Source organism: Mauremys reevesii, linkage group 1 (assembly GCF_016161935.1).
Source record: "Mauremys reevesii isolate NIE-2019 linkage group 1, ASM1616193v1, whole genome shotgun sequence".
In the NCBI taxonomy this organism is placed as follows: domain Eukaryota; kingdom Metazoa; phylum Chordata; order Testudines; family Geoemydidae; genus Mauremys; species Mauremys reevesii.
Genome location: NC_052623.1, coordinates 139,649,174 through 139,670,617, shown reverse-complemented (window position 1 = coordinate 139,670,617; position 21,444 = coordinate 139,649,174). Strand labels below are relative to the sequence as shown.

The 21,444-nt window shown below is 44.1% G+C and overlaps 1 protein-coding gene across 10 annotated transcripts in view; it reads left to right on the top strand.

Moving 5' to 3' along the window:
- PIR (pirin) overlaps positions 1–21,444 on the top strand; it is a 106,130-nt gene that overhangs the window by 34,938 nt on the left and 49,748 nt on the right. For all 10 annotated transcript variants that reach the window (XM_039506637.1, XM_039506647.1, XM_039506618.1 and 7 more), the window contains 2 exons: positions 8,622–8,705; positions 9,199–9,405. In XM_039506637.1, coding sequence (XP_039362571.1) covers positions 8,622–8,705; positions 9,199–9,405 — 291 coding nt within the window. The remainder of the gene's footprint in view (positions 1–8,621; positions 8,706–9,198; positions 9,406–21,444) is intronic.

Here is a 21,444-nt window from a genome sequence, read left to right as displayed (position 1 = left end):
ACCCAAGAATTACATTTCCACCTACTAGGATGGGATCAAATATACTCTTACACCAAAATAAAAATATTTGACTCACTACAGCATCATTATCAATATAATGGATGATAGTGAACAAGGGCTAAAAATGTACTTTTATTTTAAATGAAAACTACGATTCTCATGACATCAGGAGCTGGGGGCCGCAAGAAAAAGAGCAAATATTGTGATATTTGCAATAAAATCATGAGTTGTTAATATGCAGTGAGCAGCTCAGCTGCCTCAGGCTTTGAGGGCCCTTGAATTCCAGGGGTCAAACCCTCAGAGCACATGGCATGGTCAATTCTGGCTGGTCTCTGAAATCTCTTCATCCATTCTCTTTCTCGGAGTAGAGAGAAGAAGCAGTGTGGCACAATCCAAGCTGAAGAAACTCACTCCCTGCATCCTCGTGGTCCACTGCTCTGCTCACGTAGTTCAGACGGAACAGGGAAAGGGATTGGCAGATGACAGTATGCACTGTTCCACAGTCTCTGAGCATGCTTAATGTATTTAACCAGTGGTTCTGAAACCTTAATTTGTGGCTAACCCAAGTCACTCCCGATGATCAGCAAAAGGAGAAGCTTTGTGAACCAAATAGTGGGAGATTGGGCAGGGATTTGAGAAGGATGTTGCTCCATGAAAGGGGCTTTTGCTAAGTGGTCCGCAGCAGGATATTGGGGTGAATCATTATCTGATGTGACTAAGTAATTTTCTATATCGTAAGTTAATTTATCTCATAACACATAGTAACAGAGATTGTACCACAGTCTTTCTAAGTGTAAGCACATTGAAATAATGATGAACTTGGTCCAAAATATCCTAGTACATCTTTATGCTGTTTATTTCCATCAGTGGTATTTTTGGAATTAAAAGTTGGGTATTGAGATATGTGGGAATGGCTCCTAATTTATTCTGGGTTTTTTTTCCTGACTTGACTTGAGTCATATTTTGAAACCATTCTGATTGTTGTGATATATAAGAGCTGACTCTTGGTGGTATTAATGGTTATTAATACTTAATGGGTATTCATTTTATTTTCATGAATATCTTATAGGAAAGGTTTTTCTGTTAGTTAAAAGCTTATGTAGCCATGCCAAACCTTTAACCACATATGGAGATATACCTATCTCATAGAGCTGGAAAGAATCCTGAAAGGTCATTGAGTCCAGCCCCCTGTCTTCACTAGCAGGACCAAGTACTGATTTTGCCCCAGGAATTGAACTCACAACCCTGGGTTTAGCAGGCCAATGCTCAAACCATGGAGCTATCCCTCCCTCCACATGATAGTCTATGACTGTTTTGAAGGATAGTAATTATGTCTGAGGGGTACTAGTGCCATGCAACTTCGTTGGAGTCTAACACATCAAAAAAACCAAATAAGTAACCTCATCTCAGTTATGTCTCCCTCCTTTCAGAGGGAGAGGGGGAACTCTTTGCCATGAGTGTTGAAATGTGCATATGTGTTGGACTTCAAGAATGTGACTTTTTTTCCTTCCTCTCTATTCCTCTGATAAGTGTTTTGTTTCAAACAAGCTTAAAAGCCTCAATATTTTTTGTTGACGGGCTCATGCTCTTATGTGCTGTTGGCAAAAAGGGCTCTTCATTCTTTGGTTACTTACTATTAAATGTTTTTTTCCCTTCCATCTGGCAGAGTCTCAAAGTGAAAACGAAGATTACAAATGCTATTGTGGGCAGAGTGCTGAATGTCTGAGTTACTGCAGACATTCTTATCCCATTTGTGTTAAATTTGACTATTGTCAGATAGAATTTGCATGTAAAAATTATTTGACTGTTTCATGCTAGTAAGCGCTCTTGTAAGATTATATACATTGTGGTAATGCTACTATTCAAAAATAAATACTGTTGCAAGAAGAAAAATTGCAGCCAACTTTATTGGACACTTAAAATCCTTAGGATAGGACTTGGTGCTGCTTCCAGTCTCTTTTCAAGAAGAGAGTAAATGCAGTTTAAAGCAACTACTTTCAACCCAGTTTAGACTGATATTTTTAAATCATGGATTGACCATGAACTCCATAAACCAGGGCAAAACAAGTGCAAAGACCTTGTTTAAATTAATCCTAGTTAGGCCCTGCATCTTAAGTTTTACAGTCAAAGTTGCCTAAAACCCATAAGGGTTAATTACCACTCTTTGGGGGACTGCAAAATAGCTTTTCACACTATCTTGCCCACTCTCTCAGCTGTAACTAGCTCTTGTCCACTCTCATCATGCCACTATACAGAACGCCAACAATAGGATTTTGGGGCGGATCGGTGAGGTAACTCTTTAGAGGAATTGATTCTTAACTCCGTCACCTTGAGCCTTCTGCTGAAAGAGAGAAGGAGTCCAAAAGTTTGTGCTGGGGTCTCTATATAGCTGCCAATATTTCATGCAGGTACTAAACAAGTGGCCTTTTTCTTTTAGGCTACAGACACCAGGAATCAGTTGGAGGCACAGAGGCTCTGTACCTCTGTACCATCCCTTGTAGCTCCACTCCTTGGCATATGGCATCTGATGTTGTCCATCAGAGTCTAAATAGCCTGATTCAATACCAGTGCCATGCTGTTGTAACTGCACTGACTTCCATGGAGTTTACGTCAACATCAAATTAGAGTAACATAGTGATGAACCGGCCCTTTGATTTAAAAATTAGCTTTCCTTATGTCTTGAAAGAAATACCTAATGCATGACGATGCAGGTATGAGTAAGCCAGCCAGGCACTAGAGGAAGCTCACATTAACTAAAAAGTCCTGAGGAAATAATCCTCCTTAAGTGGAGTGGAAGGACAGCCATCAACCTTTAGTAAATAAAAAGGTGAAAAACGAGCAGAGAACTGTTGAACTAAACCTTCTAGTATGGCACTAAACCAGAGTAAAAATGTACTATTACAGCATTTGACAATGTCTTTTTAAAATAGAGAGGAAAAACCATTGACAGTCAGGAAAATAGTTTTTAATTGGAAGAATAGCTGTCAATTGAAAAAAAAAATTGGTTCTTACTATGCAATTCTTGAGTACAAGATGAACACTACTCATATTGAACATAAAGCAGTGCACAGAACTCCCAAGAAGATTGTAATTCAGTGGATGCATAGTACAGTACAAACATCATAAACCACAAGGACTTAGCTCTAGAGACTTAAAAATGTTAGCAATGTCTCTGTAATTGAAATAGGCGCTTCAGAAACTCGTAATATATGCAGGATAAATTTCAGAAGCTTTTAGGCTTTAGGTTGTTTGAAGAAAGGCAGAGACGGTACATGAGATGAGGAGGAAGATTAGTGTGGATACAATGTCTAACGATTAATTTGTTCTCTTTAAAAATGAGATTTTTCAGGAATTTGAAGCAAACTCACATTGTACAAAAATAGTATAGCGTCGTTCTCTAAAATATAAACAGATTCATAGCTGCACAGCTCAGGGTGCTTTTTGACCAGGTGACAATAATACCTGCTTTGTGCCTGCAGACAAGACCACCTTCACTTGGAAAAAGTCTCTACCCCTTTCCTCCATCCTCTGATCCCCGCATAAATAAATCCCAGCTCTTTGGTTATGTTCTGCAAGCAAAGTTCAGCCTTGACATGAGGACGCACATCTGTATCGACTCCAATGACTTGCCCTGCTTAATCCACCTCTGAATCTACTGTTGCCCACAGTCTTGTGATATTTAGAGATTTTGAATGTCACTTGATCTCTGTATTTCTGCCTTCCAGCTTATGAATTTTTCCTGATTCAAAATGTCCATCTTTTCCAATGGGGCTGAAACCAAGGAAAGATGGCTGCCATTTTCATACAGTCCTGGCATGTAGACATGAGGCTGTCTAATAGAGATGGGCCCCATTCTCATTGTTTTTAAAGGGGGTTGAAACTATGATATCCCAAGGAGAAATCTACAGATGTGGCCTGACAGAACCCAGTGTGCGAATACAAGGGATTGTGTGGAGCACAAGACTGAAGAGGTGAATGGAGAGACTGAGGGAACAATGTAGAGGGAGAGGGGAGAGGGGAGAGGAGGAAGCCTAAGGGGGCTCATGAAAATGTATGGGATGAGAGGGAGACTAAAGAAGAGGCTCAGGAGGGTGCAGAGGATAACTACATGGGGAGGAGATGGACAGGGATAGAAAAGCTACTCCGCTACCCCCAGTATTTTGAAAGAGTAAGCAGAGTCCTCCTCCAAGCAGTCAGCAGGGAGGTGTGTATTTTCCATGTGCATTTTAGATTTAATTGTGAACCTGAAATGATTACACATGCCCTGGGAACAAGAGGGCTTTCTAGAGAGACTCAAAAGGCATACCAGAGAGACAAGGTGGGTGAGGTAATACCTTTTATTGGATCAGCTTCTGTTGATGAGAGACACATGCCTTGTCCTCTCTGATGTCGTGGGATGCACACGACTACCACAACACTGCAAACATCCAAAAGCATATGACAAGTATGTTTTTAAATTATTTTTTAAATCTCATGATTTTTGGAGGTCTGACAATACATTGGCAATACCAGAATTTGGCTTGGAGTAAGGAGCAGAAGCTCTTTGATAATAGCTGTCTGTTGATGTCTGTCTGTCCTCAATGTGAAGGATCAAATTTGGTTTAACAAGCTATTTAGTCTGGAAGTCTAAATGTGTGGCACATTTTATATCTTTGCTTTATATTTAGCCTTATTTTTATTTCCCCCCCACATGTAATTGTACTCCTTCCCTTCCTCCACTCTTGGCTCTATTGCCGATGATCCATAATTTGTTTTGGCTTTGTTTTGCTCCACTTGAGCTATGGCTCAGCTTGTGTGGGAGGGTGAGACAAAGATAGATGCACGGTACATTTGTGGTCCCAGATTCTGGGGCCAGCCTGGTATTGGGTTGATTCCTGAGGTGAGCAAGAACAAGTGATATGTTATAACTTATGCCCAGCTGCTTTGGCCCCAAGTGGTTGTTCTGGCAGCGGAGAAGAGCTGTAGTACATTGGTGCTTAGACCATGAAACCTCTTTGTGGCCATGCCCCTGAGCAGCCCCTACATGTGATGTGGCTGACTGGGAATTTCCCAGTGGCCGTTTCAGCTGGCTTTATTTTACAGTCCTTTTATAGCTGCAGAGCCAGTGTAAAGATCAGAGGCTAGAATTGGGTCGTCTTCAAGGATATCATTAAACTGACTTCCTTTCCCCTGTAAGGGGACTGTTGGCCCCTTACTAACACTCAGTGGGGTTTTTTTGGTTGGCTAGCTTCCAGTACCAAAAGAAAGGGGAAGGGTTGATGGGAAATCAGGACCCTGAGACTGATGGTCCCCAGAGGGAATGGGGAGAGGCCAATGCTCCAGGTCAGCCTGATTGAAAGGGCAGGCAGGCTAATGAGGGAGTCAGGAGGCCAGGGGTGTCCCATCCTCTGTGAGAGCTGGAGCTGCCAGAGACAGAGTGGGGATGAGCTAAGAAGAGAGAAGGGACCTGAGCTGAGCTGGGGAGCAGAGCTCTGCCAGCCAGAGAGAACCAGAAAAGCATCCAGGAAGCAGGTCAATGCTGGGAGCAGAGCCACAGAAGCAGCCCAGAGAGCAGATCTGTGCTGGGAGGAGAGCTGTAGCAACCAGAGCCAGAGGGGCCCGAAAAAGCAGCTCGGGGGCTGGAGGCAGAGCAGTAGCAGCAGTGCTGAGGCAGAATGGAGCTGGAGCTGGGGCTGGAGCAGTCTGGAGCTAGGTGTGATGAGCAGCTGGGGAGAGCAAGGGAGGACCCTGGGCAGTGGGCCCAGCACAAGGAGATGCCCCCAGCCAATACCCCTTGCAGGCCAGACTGAGGGGGGCAGATTGTAACTCCAACAGAGGAGCTGATACTGGGAAGAAGGATCCTACCACCTAGAGCCTGAAGACGTGTGGCCACTGCCAGAGCAAGTGTCTGACTCGCGGCATCCCTGCAGCACAGCCAGGGCCTGAAAGGAGGCCTGGGATGTGTGAGGAGCAGACTGTGAACTTTCCCTACATTCCAGAGATGCTGGTTGTGACGTCCCCGTGCCACAGAGCGGGGTGACATGTTTTCTTTTAATCTTTCCCATTTTTTCCTTATTTTTTTAAAAATTGATTGCTGTTTAATAAATTGTATTTGCTTTGAACTGTATGTAACGATCAGTGGGTCAGGGAAGCATCCAGCGCAGAGAGCACCCCAGAGTGGGGACACCCTAGCCCAGGGGTCGGCACGCGAGTAGCTTTTTACTGGCACACTGCTGCCAGCCAGGGTCCCTGCCACTGGCCCCGCTCAGCCCGCTGCCAGCCTGGGTGAACGGAACCCCCGGCAGTGGCTGAGCGGGGCCAGTGGACGGGACCCCAGCTGGCAGGAGCTGGCGGACGAAACCCCTGACCGGCAACGGGCTGATCCACTCATCCCGCTGCTGGTCTGGGGTTCTAGCTGCCGGCCCCCTGCCAGCCAGGGTCCCGGCCCCTGGGCCTGCTCAGCCCACTGCTGGCCTGGGTGAATGGAGCAGGGCTGGCGGCCAGGACCCCGGCTGGCAGGAGCCGGTGCACGGAACCCCAGACCAGCAGCGGGTTGAGCGGCTCAGCCCACCGCCGATCTGGAGTTCCAGCCACCGGCCCCTTGCCAGCCAGGGTCCTGGCCATCAGCCCTGCTCAGCCTGCTGCCAGCCTGGGATACCAGCCGCCGGCCCCGCTCACCTCGCTGCTGGTCTGGGGTTCCAGCCACCCAGCCCCTTGCCAACCAGGGTCTGGGCCTCCGGCCCTGCTCAGCCCTCCTGCCAGCCTGGGGTACTGGCAGCCAGCCCAGGGCTCTGCTCCTGGTCTGGTCCCAGCACTCAGCAGCCATTATAAAAAAATTACACTACAATTAGCTTAAAAACTTGAAAACTTAAAAACTTTGTTTGTATATTACAGTAATCGTTAAAGCATGTATAATGTTAATAAATACGTAGGTTTGATTAAACAATGTAGTTGTACTTATGTGCCTGTGCTTAATTTGTGTTTTTGATGATTTACCTTCTAAAAAAATCTCGCATGTCTCACACCCCCAGAAAGGGCATCTTGCACCCCAGGTTAAGAACCACTGCACTAAATTGATAAAATCTGCATTTTAATTTAATTTTAAATGAAGCTTCTTAAACATTTTAAAAAGCTTGTTTACTTTACATACAACAATAGTTTAGTTATATATTATAGACTTATAGAGAGAGACCTTCTAAAAACGTTAAAATGTTTTACCGGCATGCAATACCTTAAATCAGAGTGAATAAATGAAGACTCAGCACACCACTTCTGAAAGGTTGCCAACCCCTGCCCTAGCCCCTGGCCTAAGTGGCCACGACAACGTTGGGGACCAAGCCCCTTAGGAATTCTGGGCTCAACCTTATCAGGGTTACGAGGACTCTGCCACTCAGGAGAGTGGAAGGGGAGCCCTCAAGGTCAGGCAGGCCTCTGGGTAAAGGAAGTGGGAGTGAGGACTCAGATCCTTTGCTAGTCTATTTCACTGGGATAGTGTATAAGCCAGAAAAGTTCCTCACAATAGCGAGACCATTCCTCCACTTACACCTTGATATGTCTGTCTTTGCAGATGAAACTGACCAAGGCTTGCACTTTTGCACTGTCTGCAGTGATCAGGGCCGGCTCCAGGCACCAGCCGAGCAAGCTCGTGCTTGGGGAGGCAGATTCTACGGGTCAGCATTCTGCCCAATCCTAGGGCGGCACGGCAGGTTTTGTTGTTTGGTTTGTTTTTTTTGGTTCCCCGATCCGGCCACCCTGTAGGGGGTGGAGGAGGGGAGCGCCCTACAGCAAACTTGGCAGGGCAGCCCGCGTCCTTCCCTCCCAGCCAACCGGAGCGGAGCAGAGCCCTCCCGGCAGGCGGCGTGGTGGTCGGAGCCGCGGGGTGAGTGCCCCGCTGAAGCCCTGGCCGCCCCCCTTCTCTTTCTCCCCCCAGCTCCCTCCCCCACTCCCCATTAGACCGGGCGCGCACTCTGCAGCACAGGGAGTCCCCCTGCACCCTGACTCCAGCCCCCTGAGGGGTTTTTTTGTTTTGTTTTTCCCTTTGCTTTGCCGCTCCGGCCGCCCCATGTTTTTTGTTTTGTTTTTTTCCCCCTGCTTTGCCGCTCTGGCGGCCCCCCCCCTTTTTTTTTCTTGGGGCGGCAGAAAAACCAGAGCCGGCCCTGGCAGTGATGATAATCTTAGTTGGTTTTATTTTTTCCTTATTGCCATCACAGCAAAAACACTACTATGCAGAAATAGAGCCTTGATTAGTTTCTTCTGCAGTTTCCCTTTTTGTTGGAATTGAGACCAAAAAGAGGAATGCTGAAAGAAAAACAAAAGGGAGAAAAGGAAAACATGATGGTGGGAGAGGTCCATAAAGAGAAATGGAAGAAGAAGAGGAATGAGTGAGAGGCTGAGAACAAAAAGGTGCAGTGCTGATCCTAAAACCGTAATCCTTTTCAACATGGGTAATTTTGACATCAAATTGTGTGGCCATGTGAGTCAATATTGGGCTACTAGAACTTTCTGGTTTCTGCTACAGTGGAATAGACTGATTCTGTTGTACTCTCACCTGTTTTCTTATGAATGCTCTCTATCTGTTAAAAACAAAACAAATAAAAGGGAGCTTTTGCATAACAATTTAATCTGTCTCTCATTCTTCCAAGGTAACTTACCTGTTAGATGGTGGCTCTATAGCCCATGAAGATTTTTGCGGACATGCTGGTAAATTGAACCCAGGAGATTTACAGGTATGGGAAAGTGGGCAGAAAGGAATCATTGACATCTTAATCCTAAACAGTGACTACTTCTGCCTTTTCATTTGAATTTGTGAAGAGCCTGCAGTTGAGGAACACTACCCCTCTTTCTGTTATAAGAGAAGTTGTAACTGGATGCTTTTAAACTCAGCCACTATATTGCACTCTGTTGTCATATGCTTAGATAAATTCCAACCACACCATGTTACTGTGGGAAACTTCATATTTTAGCTTTTTAAAATCTCTGCTAAAATAGATTCACAAATACGTTATATTGTTTTAATGCTGCACTTCAACATTTGAAATCAATAGATAAACCAAATGTTAGGAAAGGTTATTGTTTATCTAATCCATCTTCTAACCAGACAAAAGCTTAGTCATATTAACTTCTCCCATGTAATGAAATTCAAGTGTGTTTTCTTTTCTCCATTTTCTAAAATTTAATGTCCATGTTGTGTGTTCTGTTCCTTCTATACCATTTTTCTAGTGGATGACAGCAGGGCGGGGTATTCTTCATGCAGAGATGCTCTGCTCAGAGGAACCAGCACATGCTCTGCAACTCTGGGTCAATTTGAGAAGTTCAGAGAAAATGGTGGAACCCCAATACCAAGAACTGAAAAACAAAGACATCCCCAAACCCTCCGAGAATGGTGTGACTGTGTCCGTCATTTCAGGAGAGGCACTGGGTGTAAAGGTAAACTGTGATCATTGGTACAACTGGTGCCTATGTACAAGTAATATGTACATTTGAAGCGTTAACTATTCATCATATATTTGCTGACAAGTTTAAACATCAAATGTTTTGTCAGTTCACGTTTGTTGCGAAAGGAGAGATCCTGTAAGTTTTAGAAACATTCTTTGAAGGTTGCAGTTATATGGTAATTGTTCCATCTTGTCTTTTTTGTTTGGTAAGATATGTTTCTTGTAAGAAAATGCTGCATTACAAGTTATTCCCTTATGTAATGTTCTATAAATCATGCATATAACAGTTCTCCTCTCAAAAAGAGCAAAGTCTGTGTGCATGTGCTAGACAGAATGTTCCTTGGCCTTTTGGAGGGATACAGTTAACTGTCAGTTAACAGGCCCTAAGAAAAGAGATGTTGTCGCAGCCCTTACTCACATGCATAGTCCCTTTTAATTCAATGGGACCACTTGCATGAGTAGGGCTATTCAATATAAGGGTTGCAACTTCAGGCCCTTAAAAAGTATATGAAGATCTAAATAATGTCTCTGCAACAGGTTGGCAGTTCATCTGAAGCAACATATCCTGTTAGCAAGGTTTGCTCTTGTTGGAATCAAAGGAGGTTGGGAAAGGCAGGTACTTAACTGTTCAGGTGCAGTAGTGTGTGAGGAGGGCACAGGGATCTCACTTCTCTAATCGTGTGTTCTACCATGTTGGGGGCAAATGCCTTCTGTTGGGATGCACAAGTGGTGTAGTGAGCAGGCTGGCTAGTGGTGCCAGCAACAGTAGTGGACCCTGAGGGCCTGGTTCTATACTGCCTTACACTTTGTGTAATCATTGACATCTGTGCAAAGTGGGTGTGAAATGCATCAGATCAGAATAGCAGCATTTCACACCCACTAGTCCAGATGCAAATGATTACGCAAGGCATTGGGGAATCAGGCCCAGGATGAGCATGTCTGCTTGGGTCCATGACCCGAACCACCCAGAGTGCCTGGGTGGCTGCACTGTGAGGAGCAGGTAGCAAATGGCTCTTCTGAGCACACTGCCCCACATTTCCAGCGCCAAAACAGACATTGTCTCTTTGGAAATCATAAAGCTTCAAGCCGTCTCTACTCTCACCTTTGCAAAAGGCAAAACCAGTTCCCATAGTCTCTGTACTCACTGGGGTCCAGCTGTATTTCAACCTTCTTTTTATAACTAACTGAATGTTGGCTGAATATGTATTGCCTAGGGCCTGATTACCCACTGCCTTGCCCTTTGTATGGTCATGTCACATTTCTGAATCAACATGCTAACATTTTACAGCCATTCTGCACAAGAGGCAAACGGTGGAGAATCAAGCCCTAAAACTATTCATAACATTTTCCCTGCTGACACTTCACAATAAATATCTCTATTGTGCATGAAGTAAAGCTAATGTTCAGTTAAAGTAGAATTTGGGGACTTTAGAACTGTAAATTCCTTTTGACAGATCTTTGTGTGTACTTGTAATTCCTAGTAATGGAAATTACATGCAGCAGCAGGAAACCTATAAAACACTTAAATTTGTACTGCAAAAAGCAAGTTTTTGCAAACAGTGGCCAGATAAGAACTGGTACCAGAGCAATTTCTAGATATTATTAGGGCAATTTGAAATATCAAACTCAACTTATTTGTTAAGTCTATGTGATTATGAAGTGTCTATTCCCTCTGCTTTTCTTTCAGCTGCAAGTAGACGTCTTATGGAATGGATGCCAAGTAACCAATGAAATATTATTGTTTCACATTTCAAGTTCTGCTTTCAACTCATATTTACTAAAACCAGGAAAATTAATATAATTAAATCTTGGTTATTTTCATGGCAAACAATGAAGGTTCATAATCTTGGTATTTGAACCAGTCTTTTTATTAGGTATTTTATAAGCTAGTTAAATTGCTCATAAATCTAGCAGCATATGACAAAAATTGAGCCAGTGTCCTCATATATATAATGTTACTAAGAGGAGACATGCCTTTGTAATCTACTGGAATGTGCCTTGTAAAGGAAGACTGAGCTTTTGTCTTTGCACTGAATCAACGTGATCTTTTAATCAGACAAGGTTACAAAGAAAAAACAAACCACACAGCTGGCTAGGCTGGGGCCAACTGCTCACACATAATGCTTGTGAGCCCATCCCCTCCCTTTCCAAGGTGAACCTTGACCACTCCATTTTGTCTCTACATTCCACTGCTCTCATTAAACTGACCGTTACCTTGTAGAAGCAGGGCAGCAGACAGTTGTCTCTTTCAGAAGTGCTTGTATATTTTCTATCCGCAACTAGGGGCAGTTCAAGCTTGATGCCCATTGAAATCTGGGTCTCACATGGGACGGCCAAGTGATCACCGAGCTGGAGTGATCACATCAGTCCTGTTTGAATCCTTGCATCACCTCCCTCCTTTCTACTGCATCAAGTTTGATCTTGTTGTCTTTGCTGTCAGGGCTCTACAGGAATGCTCTGCCTAATTATCCAACCCTTAATGCAATGAGGCTGCATGGGTGGTGTAAGCAGGGTGGAATTTGGCCCTTAGATTGTAACCTTTTGGGTTCAGAAAACTTGTTGTTTTACCCTACTTGACTGTAAATCACCTAGTACGCTTTGGCACTACATCATTTTATATTGGGAGAGAACAGTCCACACGCACAACAGGAATAGTTTGTCTTGGACAACTCTTTGAGGAAGTCCATACTTGCATCTCTTAAAAGAATGATTCCTAGTTCCCTGTTACCAGCGGGTATGGCTGGTCATTTCCTAACTAAGGAAGTGTGAAGTAACTGGTTCCATCTGTAGCTGCAGACATTTAAATGAAGAGATAGGTATGATGGGATCCCCGAGGTGCAGTGTGGGACCGATGTGCCCCCTGAACTCTCTCCAGCCTGGGCTGTCTCTCACAATGCCTTGCTAGTGACCAGCAGCAAACCCCTCCAGGTGCTGTTATCACTTAGCACAACCGCATGTGGAGCTCAACACCCAGTAGATTGCATAAATGCTCCCAGAGCCACTCATGAATCACCCAGAGAAAGGCACCATCCCAATCCTCCCCCTCTGCCAGCTCCCAGCACTGTACTCCAGGAATATACCATCTTGCACTGCTCAAGACAATCAGTGCAGATTTATTAATTGGTTCATCACTTCATCAATGAAAAGTGGACATACACCAGCCTTTGCAAAACTTGAGCAGATTTGCCAAACACTTCATACAAACCCACTGGTAAAGATAAGCAGTAAAACAAATGTATTGACTACAGAAGATAGATTTTAAGTGATATTAAGTGATAGGCAAAAAGTCAGAGTTAGTTACCAAAATAAAGTAAAATATAAGCATGCAGTCTAAACTTTCAACCCTATTAGACTGGGCAACATCTAGATAAGGGGTGGGCAAACTTTTTGGCCCGAGGGCCACATCTGGTATGGAAATTGTATGGTGGGCCATGAATGCTCACGAAATTGGGTGTTCGGGTGCGGGGGCAGGGAGGGAGGGCTCAGGCTGGAGGTGCAGGCTCTGGGGTGGAGTCAGATATGAGGTATTCAGAATGTGTGAGGGGTCTCCTGGCTGGGGCAGGGGGTTGGGGTGAAGGCTCCAGCTGGGGGTGCAGGCTCTGAGGTGGGGCTGGGGATGAGGGGTTGGGGGTGCAGAAGGGTGCTCCAGGCTGGGACTGAGGGGTTTGGAGGGCAGGAGGGGGATCAGGGCTGGGGCAGGAGGTTGGGGTGCAGGATGGGGTCGGGGGTGAAGGCTTCGGGCAGCGCTTATCTCAAGCAGCTCTCAGAAGCAGTGGCATGTGCCCACTCCGGCTCCTACGTGGAGGCACAGCCAGGCGGCTCTGTGTGCTGCCCTGTCTGCAGGCACCGCCCCTGCAGCTCCCATTGGCCGTGGTTCCCCTATGCTGCCCCTATGCACAGGAGCTGGAGGGGGGACATGCCACTGCTTCTGGGAGCCGAGCAGAACGGGGCAAGCCCCCGACCCTGCTCCCCAGCTGGAGTGGAGCAAGCCTCAGACCCCGCTCTCTAGCAGGAGCTTGAGGGCCAGATTAAAATGTCTGGAGAGCCAGATGTGGCGCCCAGGCCATAGTTTGCCCACCCCAATTTAGATTAAGCAGTTTTTCTCACCTCACTGGATACTGCAGTCCTTAATATATAGGTGCATCCCTTAAACCTGGGCCAGTCTCCTCTGTTGGAGTCTTCAGTCTTCTTCTGAGTGTCTTTGTTGTTTGCCGCATAGGTGGGGAAGGAGAAAGGCCCAGCATGTGGTCACAGTGTTCTGTTTTTTACTCTTAGTCCCATGTGCTTGGGGAGCACAAGTCCAGGCATGTCTGGGGGGTATTGTTGAGTCTCCAGGCAAGGTTGAGTAATTCCCTTGGTGTGGCCTCATGCTAGTGAGTCATTGAATTGTAACTCCCTTGCTGGACAATGGTGATTGATGGTTTGTTTGATGCCCTGCCCAGGTATTGGTTACTTTCTTTGCTGTTGCCTCTGGAGAGCTAGTATCTGGCTGATTCCCCAACTTACAGCATGTTTTAGTGACAACCGTATAACACAATTCTCATAACTTCATATGCATTAACGATATACATATATGGATAGATAAATGACTTTCAGCACATCATAACCTTTCCCCTGATACGTTACAAGGCATGCTTCATATGTAAGATCACGATTATATAAAAATGAGGAATATGAAGGTTACAGGACACTCCCCCAAGGTACAAAATGTCACAATGGGGAAAAAGTAAACAGCTTCAGGAATGCTCAGCAAGGCATAATCATCTTGTTGCGTTTTTTCTTGCCATCAATTTTGTTTGTTTTCATGATAGGCACAATGCCTATGTGGAACACTGAGCAGGAATGAGTTAACTTTTCTGTTACACAAATATAACTTGGTGCAGGTACTCCGTTTCTGTTAAGGCTGCTCTTGAGACACAGAGAATATACATGGTACCATAAAGTATGGAATTTCTGTTGCCTTCTCTCAGTGAACATCAATGAGCGAGGAAATAGGCTTTTGGGGAGTGAATTTGCATAAGATAGCCTGCTACTATGGGTCCCCAAAAGGCATTCATTGTGAACATCTACTACTATATTTTCTACAAACTGGTATTTTATTTATTTCACAGGCCCCTTTATTTTAAGAAGTAGATACTCTTAAAATATCCATACTTCCAAGTCAAACTGTTCCCCAGGAGCTTGGATCACACAACTACAAACATGAAGTGATGCAACTTCATTTGTAACTCAAAATTGCAATACAAACAGTGCTGCAGATTGCACACAGCTCAGTTGTCCAAAATCTTAGTAACGTTGATCTTGCCTGTGCTCTTGCTTATTCAGGGTGCAAGTCCTTGACAGAGGGCTTGTCTTCACTATGGGGCTACGTCGACCTAAGTTATGCTACTCCAGCTATGTGAGTAACTTAGGTCGATCTACCCCGGTGTCTTCACTGCGTTGCATCAATGGGAAACACTCTCTGGTTGATTTCCCTTAGTCTTCTCGGGGAGCAGGAGTCCTGGGGTCAACCGGAGAGCACTCTGCCATCGATTTATCGGGTCTTCACTAGACCTGCTATATCGATCTCTGCTGCATTGATTGCGGCAGTGTTGATCTCCCCGTAGTGAAGGCCAGCCCATAGTTACCCAAGAATTACATTCCCACCTACTAGGATGGGATCAAATATACTCTTACACCAAAATAAAAATATTTGACTCACTACAGCATCATTATCAATATAATGGATAATAATGAGAATAAACACACATCTGGTGCTCCACATTTGTATCTGGTGCTACAGAAATATGAATTTACAGTAGGACCTCACCACCAGAGAAACAGAAGATGGAACTGGTCTACAAACATTGTGCATAATATTGTGTCAGAGATGCAGTACAGAAATGAAGCTGGTTTTCTTCCAAATGGAAGAATTTATCTTATGCTATAAAGAAAGACCACTTATTTTCTGACTCGTGCTTTGACATAGCGCACGTGAAGAGCTCTGACTGGATTTCTTGTGGAGATTGTGTCTTTAGAAGATGCTCAGCCAGGTAGAGGACACATAGACACTTGGATGTCTGAGGTGTGCTTTTGCCACTGCTAAGTAGTTCGTGGAGCCTCTTTTTTCTATAGAGAGGCTAAAAGAGACTACACTGCTCAGATGGAGCAGGCTTTCAGAGCATGGTCATCTCCCCAGGCAATATAGGCCATGCACATATACTCCTCTATAAAACATCTGCTTTTTCCAGCCATAGTGTTTAGAACCCACATACTTGAGGTCTGCCCTCATAGAATAATAGCCTGTCAACTAAAACAAAGGGTGTAGAATGGACTGGATTGACCTGATTGCACAATAGGATGTTTACTAAACAAATACACCAGAAAACTGCTATATTATTTAGTTTTTACAAAACACACCAATTAAAAGTTCTCAGTCTAAATTCATGGTTAAGATGTCAAGTATCAGAGGGGTAGCCGTGTTAGTCTGGTTCTGTAGAAGCAGCAAAGAATCCTGTGGCACCTTATAGACTAACAGATGTTTTGCAGCATGAGCTTTCGTGGGTGAATACCCACTTCTTCGGATGCAAGCAGTGGAAATTTCCAGGGGCAGGTGTGTATATATAAGCAAGCAAGAAGCAGGCTAGAGATAACGAGGTTAGATCAATCAGGGAGGATGGGGCCCTGTTCCAGCAGCTGAGGTGTGAAAACCAAGGGAGGAGAAACTGGTTCTGTAATTGGCAAGCCATTCACAGTCTTTGTTTAGTCCTAAACTGATGGTGTTAAATTTGCAAATGAATTGGAGCTCAGCAGTTTCTCTCTGGAGTCTGGTCCTAAAGTTTTTTTGCTGGAGGATGGCCACCTTAAAATCTGCTATTGTGTGGCCAGGGAGGTTGAAGTGTTCTCCTACAGGTTTTTGTATATTGCCATTCCTAATGTCTGATTTGTGTCCATTTATCCTTTTCCTTAGAGACTGTCCAGTTTGGCCGATGTACATAGCAGAGGGGCATTGCTGGCATATGATGGCATATATTACATTGGTGGACGTGCAGGTGAATGAACCAGTGATGGTGTGGCTGATCTGGTTAGGTCCTGTGATGGTGTTGCTGGTGTAGATATGTGGGCAGAGTTGGCATCGAGGTTTGTTGCATGGGTTGGTTCCTGAACTAGAGTTGCTATGGTGCGGTGTGCAGTTGCTGGTGAGAATATGCTTCAGGTTGGCAGGTTGTCTGTGGGCGAGGACTGGCCTGCCACCCAAGGCCTGTGAAAGTGTGGAAAGTGTGGATAATATTGTGTCAGATGATGCAGTACAGATCCCTGATGAAGCTGGGGACTTTTCTTCCAAATGGAAGAATTTATCTTATGCTATAAAGAAAGACCACTTATTTTCTGACTCATGCTTTGACATAGCGCACATGAAGAGCTCTGACTGGATTTCTTGTGGAGATTGTGTCTGCGGGGTTAGAGCAGATGCTCAGCCAGGTAGAGGACACATAGACAATGGATGTTGTGGTGTGCCCGGATGGAAGCTGGAGGCATAAGTAGTTCGTGGAGCCTCTTTTATCTATAGGGTGGTGTTAAAGAGACCACCACTTATTTGCACCGTGGTGTCTAGGAAGTACCTCCCGTGTAGATAGGTCCAGGCTGAGGTTGATGGAGGGGCAGGCTTTCAAATCATGGTGGAATTTTCTAGAGTCTCCTCCCATGGGCAGATGATATAGGCCATGCACATATACTCCTCTATAAAACATCTGCTTTTTCCAGCCATAGTGTTTAGAACCCACATACTTGAGGTCTGCCCTCATAGAATAATAGCCTGTCAACTAAAACAAAGGGTGTAGAATGGACTGGATTGACCTGATTGCACAATAGGATGTTTACTAAACAAATACACCAGCAACCAGTTGTGCTGTGGCATCATCAGGATAGTTTTTACAGCTTGTAAACACACCAATTAAAAGTTCTCAGTCTAAATTCATGGTTAAGATGGGAGAAGAGTCAGCTACAAAGGAGAAGGAAGAGAAGCCCTGATGATTTTGATTCCTTCAGTTGCTATGGCCAAAAGAAACTGTGGTGGGGTTGGGGCTGTTGCTCTTTGCATAGTATTACCTTACACCAAACAGTGAGTCCTGCATGGGGGTATGTGTGCAGCCACTGCCTTGCAGAAGTTTCTGAATTTCAGAGCTGAGCACATTAGTACTGCTAAGTGTGAGGGATCTATACTGACAATATCTGAAGGAGTAATAAACCTTTCGACAACATCAAGTCCCTTAAGAGTGAAAAATCAACTGGACTGTCTCAGACTTCCAAATAGCCAACTGTCTTCTAGCCAAAATTCAGTGCTATGCTTAAAAATCATCTCACAAATAGTCATGAGAATAGAAGAATGGTGACTAAGACAATATATTGCAGGCACTGTGTCTATTGCTACACTCAGAATGTTGGACAGAGTGTCAACTTTTGCCTGCCAAAAACTCTGTATTTTGATGCAGGAGCAAGTCCAGCAGCTGGGAGTGTCCCTGGATGATCTGCATTTAGGAAATCAGTCTGAGAACCTGAAATCTATCACATTAAAAAGCAAAATACACACACACACACACACACACACACACACACACACCCTACATTGGTGTTTACCTTGTAATAACAGCATCTGTTCAGGTATAGCTACAGATATTCTCTTCTCACTCTGGAGAGGTAGCATCTGTTGTGTAGGGGGCACAATCTAACGGAAACTATGCACAACTCATTTTGGATGCCTCCCTAACTCTCTCTTTTTACATGTAGACCATAAGAATGAAATCTGTTCTGCAAGACTTCCATGCTATGCAGATATGAAACTGTTAAAGTGGGGAAACTCCTTTTTTTCAAAATAGAATGATGTAGAAAAGGAAGATCAGATGCTTCTGTTCTCCCTGTCAGAACACAAGAACAAAGAGAAATTCAATGAAACTGGAAGGTGGTAAATTCCAAACTGACAAAAGGAAATACTTTTTATGCAATGTGTAATTAGGTTGTGGGACTCATTGCCACAGGAAGTTGTTGATGCCAAGAAATAACAAGATTCAAAGCAGGACTGGAAATTGTATAGAGATAATAAGAATATCCAGAGTTATGTTTATTGCTAACAAAAATTTTGGAAAGGATATTTTGTTGCTTGCAGAGCTCATGGTACGGGGCTAAAGCCAGTCAGTAACTATTAAAGATCAGGATAAGACATAACGTGGGAGGCCAATTATCCAACATCTTTCTGATGTGGGGTTCTTACACTATCCTATGAAGTGCCTAGTGCTGCTGGCTATTGCTGGAGACAGGATACTGGACTAGGTAGATTTTGGGTCTGATCCAGTATGACAATTCCTTTGTACACGGCACATAGAAACAAAGGGACAGTCCCCACTATACCCCATTTGAAATGAGCTAAAATGCCCATAGATAACTCAGAGTATGTTGTTTTTCTTCTGAGCTTATGTATATATTAATACATGCATGTTGTAGGCAGTCACCTAATGAAGCTCTGGACAACCTGGATCACTTCTGCTATCTCTGCTCAATTCTTACCAGCTCACTGAACCTTGATAGGGAACTCGATGCTAGAATCGGCAAAGCTTCTATTACCTTTGGCAAACTTACCTCATGTATTTGGAGCAACAAGTTGCTAAACCTGAACACAGAGGTGGCTGTTTATCAGGCTTGTGTCCTGAGTACCCTCCTTTACGTTTGCGAAAGCTGGGTAACGTACTACAAGCAGGAGCAGAGATTCAACAGTTTCCACCTCCGCGGTCTTAGAAAAATGCTTGGAGTTACTTGGGACAAACGGATCACCAATAACGAGATCCTTGAGACAGCCGGCCTACAGTCTATGCAAACTACGCTGGACATTCACAGGCTTCACTGGTTGGAGCATGTGGACCACATGCCTCAAGACTGTCTGCCAAAGGCTGTGCTGTACAGTCAACTTAAGAACTGCCTGAGATGCAGAGGAAAGACAAAGCTCCGATACATCAACAAGGTGAAGCAAGGTCTCAAGGAATTCAGCATTCTCACTAACAAGAGGGGAAAATCCTTCCCAAAATTGTTCAGTTTGGAGAAGCTGGGCTAAGACTGGTGCAGTCACTGCAGAGAGCCATCAAACAGACCAGGCTGATCTTGCAGGTGAGCCAGGAAGCAGAGTATGCTTCAACTTTCATCCGGCGAGTGGACCTGTAGCCACTGTGCGAAGGTTTGTCGCTTGCGCAGCAGGCTCTTTTCCCATACCATTGCTAAGCACCCTGATGGACTGACCTAGTCACATCTCCTTTCATCTGTCAGGAAGTTGGACGGCCGTAACTCTACAGCATATAGCACACTGTGTGATGTCTTCATGTTAGGGTATGGCGTTCTTTCTGAAGGAGAGGTTCAGATGAGCAAAATTGTAGAACAAAAAGAGTTCATGTCACCTGCACTGAGAATTAGTGTTTGGTGGAGGTAGAGATGCTACTAGAGGAGTGGCTGTTCTAGATTTGATTTTGACAAATAGGGAGTAACTGGTTAAGAATTTGAAAGTGGAAAGTAGCTCGAGTGAAAGTGATCATGAAATGGTAGAGTTCAGGATTCTAACGAATGGTAGGAGGGAGAACAGCCAATGGATATCAAGGCAGACTTTAGCAAACTCAGGGAATTGGTAGGTAAGGTGCCATGGGAAGCAAGTCTAAGGGGAAAAACAATTGAAGACAGTTGGGAGTTTTTCAAAGAGACATTATTAAGGGCATGAGAGCAAACTATCCTACTGCATAGGAAAGATAGGAAGTGTGGCAAGAGACCACCCTGGCTTAACCAGGAGATCTTCAATGATCTAAAAATCAAAAAAGAGTCCTACAAAAAGTGGAAACTAGGTCAAATTACTGGGGATGAATATACACAAATAACACAAGTATGTAGGGACAAAATTAGAAAGGCCAAGGCACAAAACGAGATCACACTAGCTAGAGACATAAGGGGTAACAATAAAACATTCTAAAAATACATTAGAAACAAGAGGAAGGCCAAGTATAGGGCAAGCCAGTTACTCAATGAGGAGGGAGGGAGCTAATAACAGAAAATGTGGAAATGGCAGAGGTGCTTAATTACTTCTTTGTTTCAGTTTTCACCAAGAAGGTTGGTGGTGATTGGAGAGCTAACATAGTGAATGCCAGTGAAAATGAGGTAGGATCAGAGGCTAAAATAGGAAAAGAACAAGTTAAAAATTACTTAGACAAATCAGATGTCTTCAAGTCACCAGGGCCTGATGAAATGAATCCTAGAATACTCAAAGAGCTGACTAAGGAGATATCTGAGCCATTAGTGATTATCTTTGAAAAGTCATGGAAGACAGGAGAGATTCCAGAAGACTGGAAAAGAGCAAATATAGTGCCAATCTATAAAAAGGGAAATAAGGACAACCTGGGGAATTACAGGCCAGGCAGCTTAAGTTCTGCACCCAGAAAGATTATGGAGCAAATAATTAAGCACTCAGTCTGCAAACTTCTAGAAGATAATAAGTTGATAAGTAACTGTCAGCATGGATTTGTCAAGAACAAACGGTGTCAAACCAACCTGATAGCTTTCTTTGACAGAGTAACAAGCCTTGTGGATGGAGAAATGTCTGAAGTAAATAGGATGAAATTCAATAAGAACAAATGCAAAGTACTCCACTTAGGAAGGAACAATCAGTTGCACAATTACAAAATGGGAAATGACTGTCTAGGAAGGAGTACTGCGGAAAGGGGTCTGGGAGTCATAGTGGATAACAAACTAAATATGAATCAATGGTGTAACACTGTTGCAAAAAAAGCAAACATCATTCTGGGATGTATTAGTAGGAGTGTTGTAAGCAAGATATGAGAAGTAATTCTGCTGTACTCCACTCTGATTAGGCCTCAACTGGAGTATTTGTCCAGTTCTGGGTGCCACATTTCAGAAAAGATGTGGACAAATTGGAGAAAGTCCAGAGAAGAGCAAGAAAAATGATTAAAGGTCTAGAAAACATGACCTATGAGGGAAGATTGAAAAAATTTGGTTTGTTTAGTCTGGA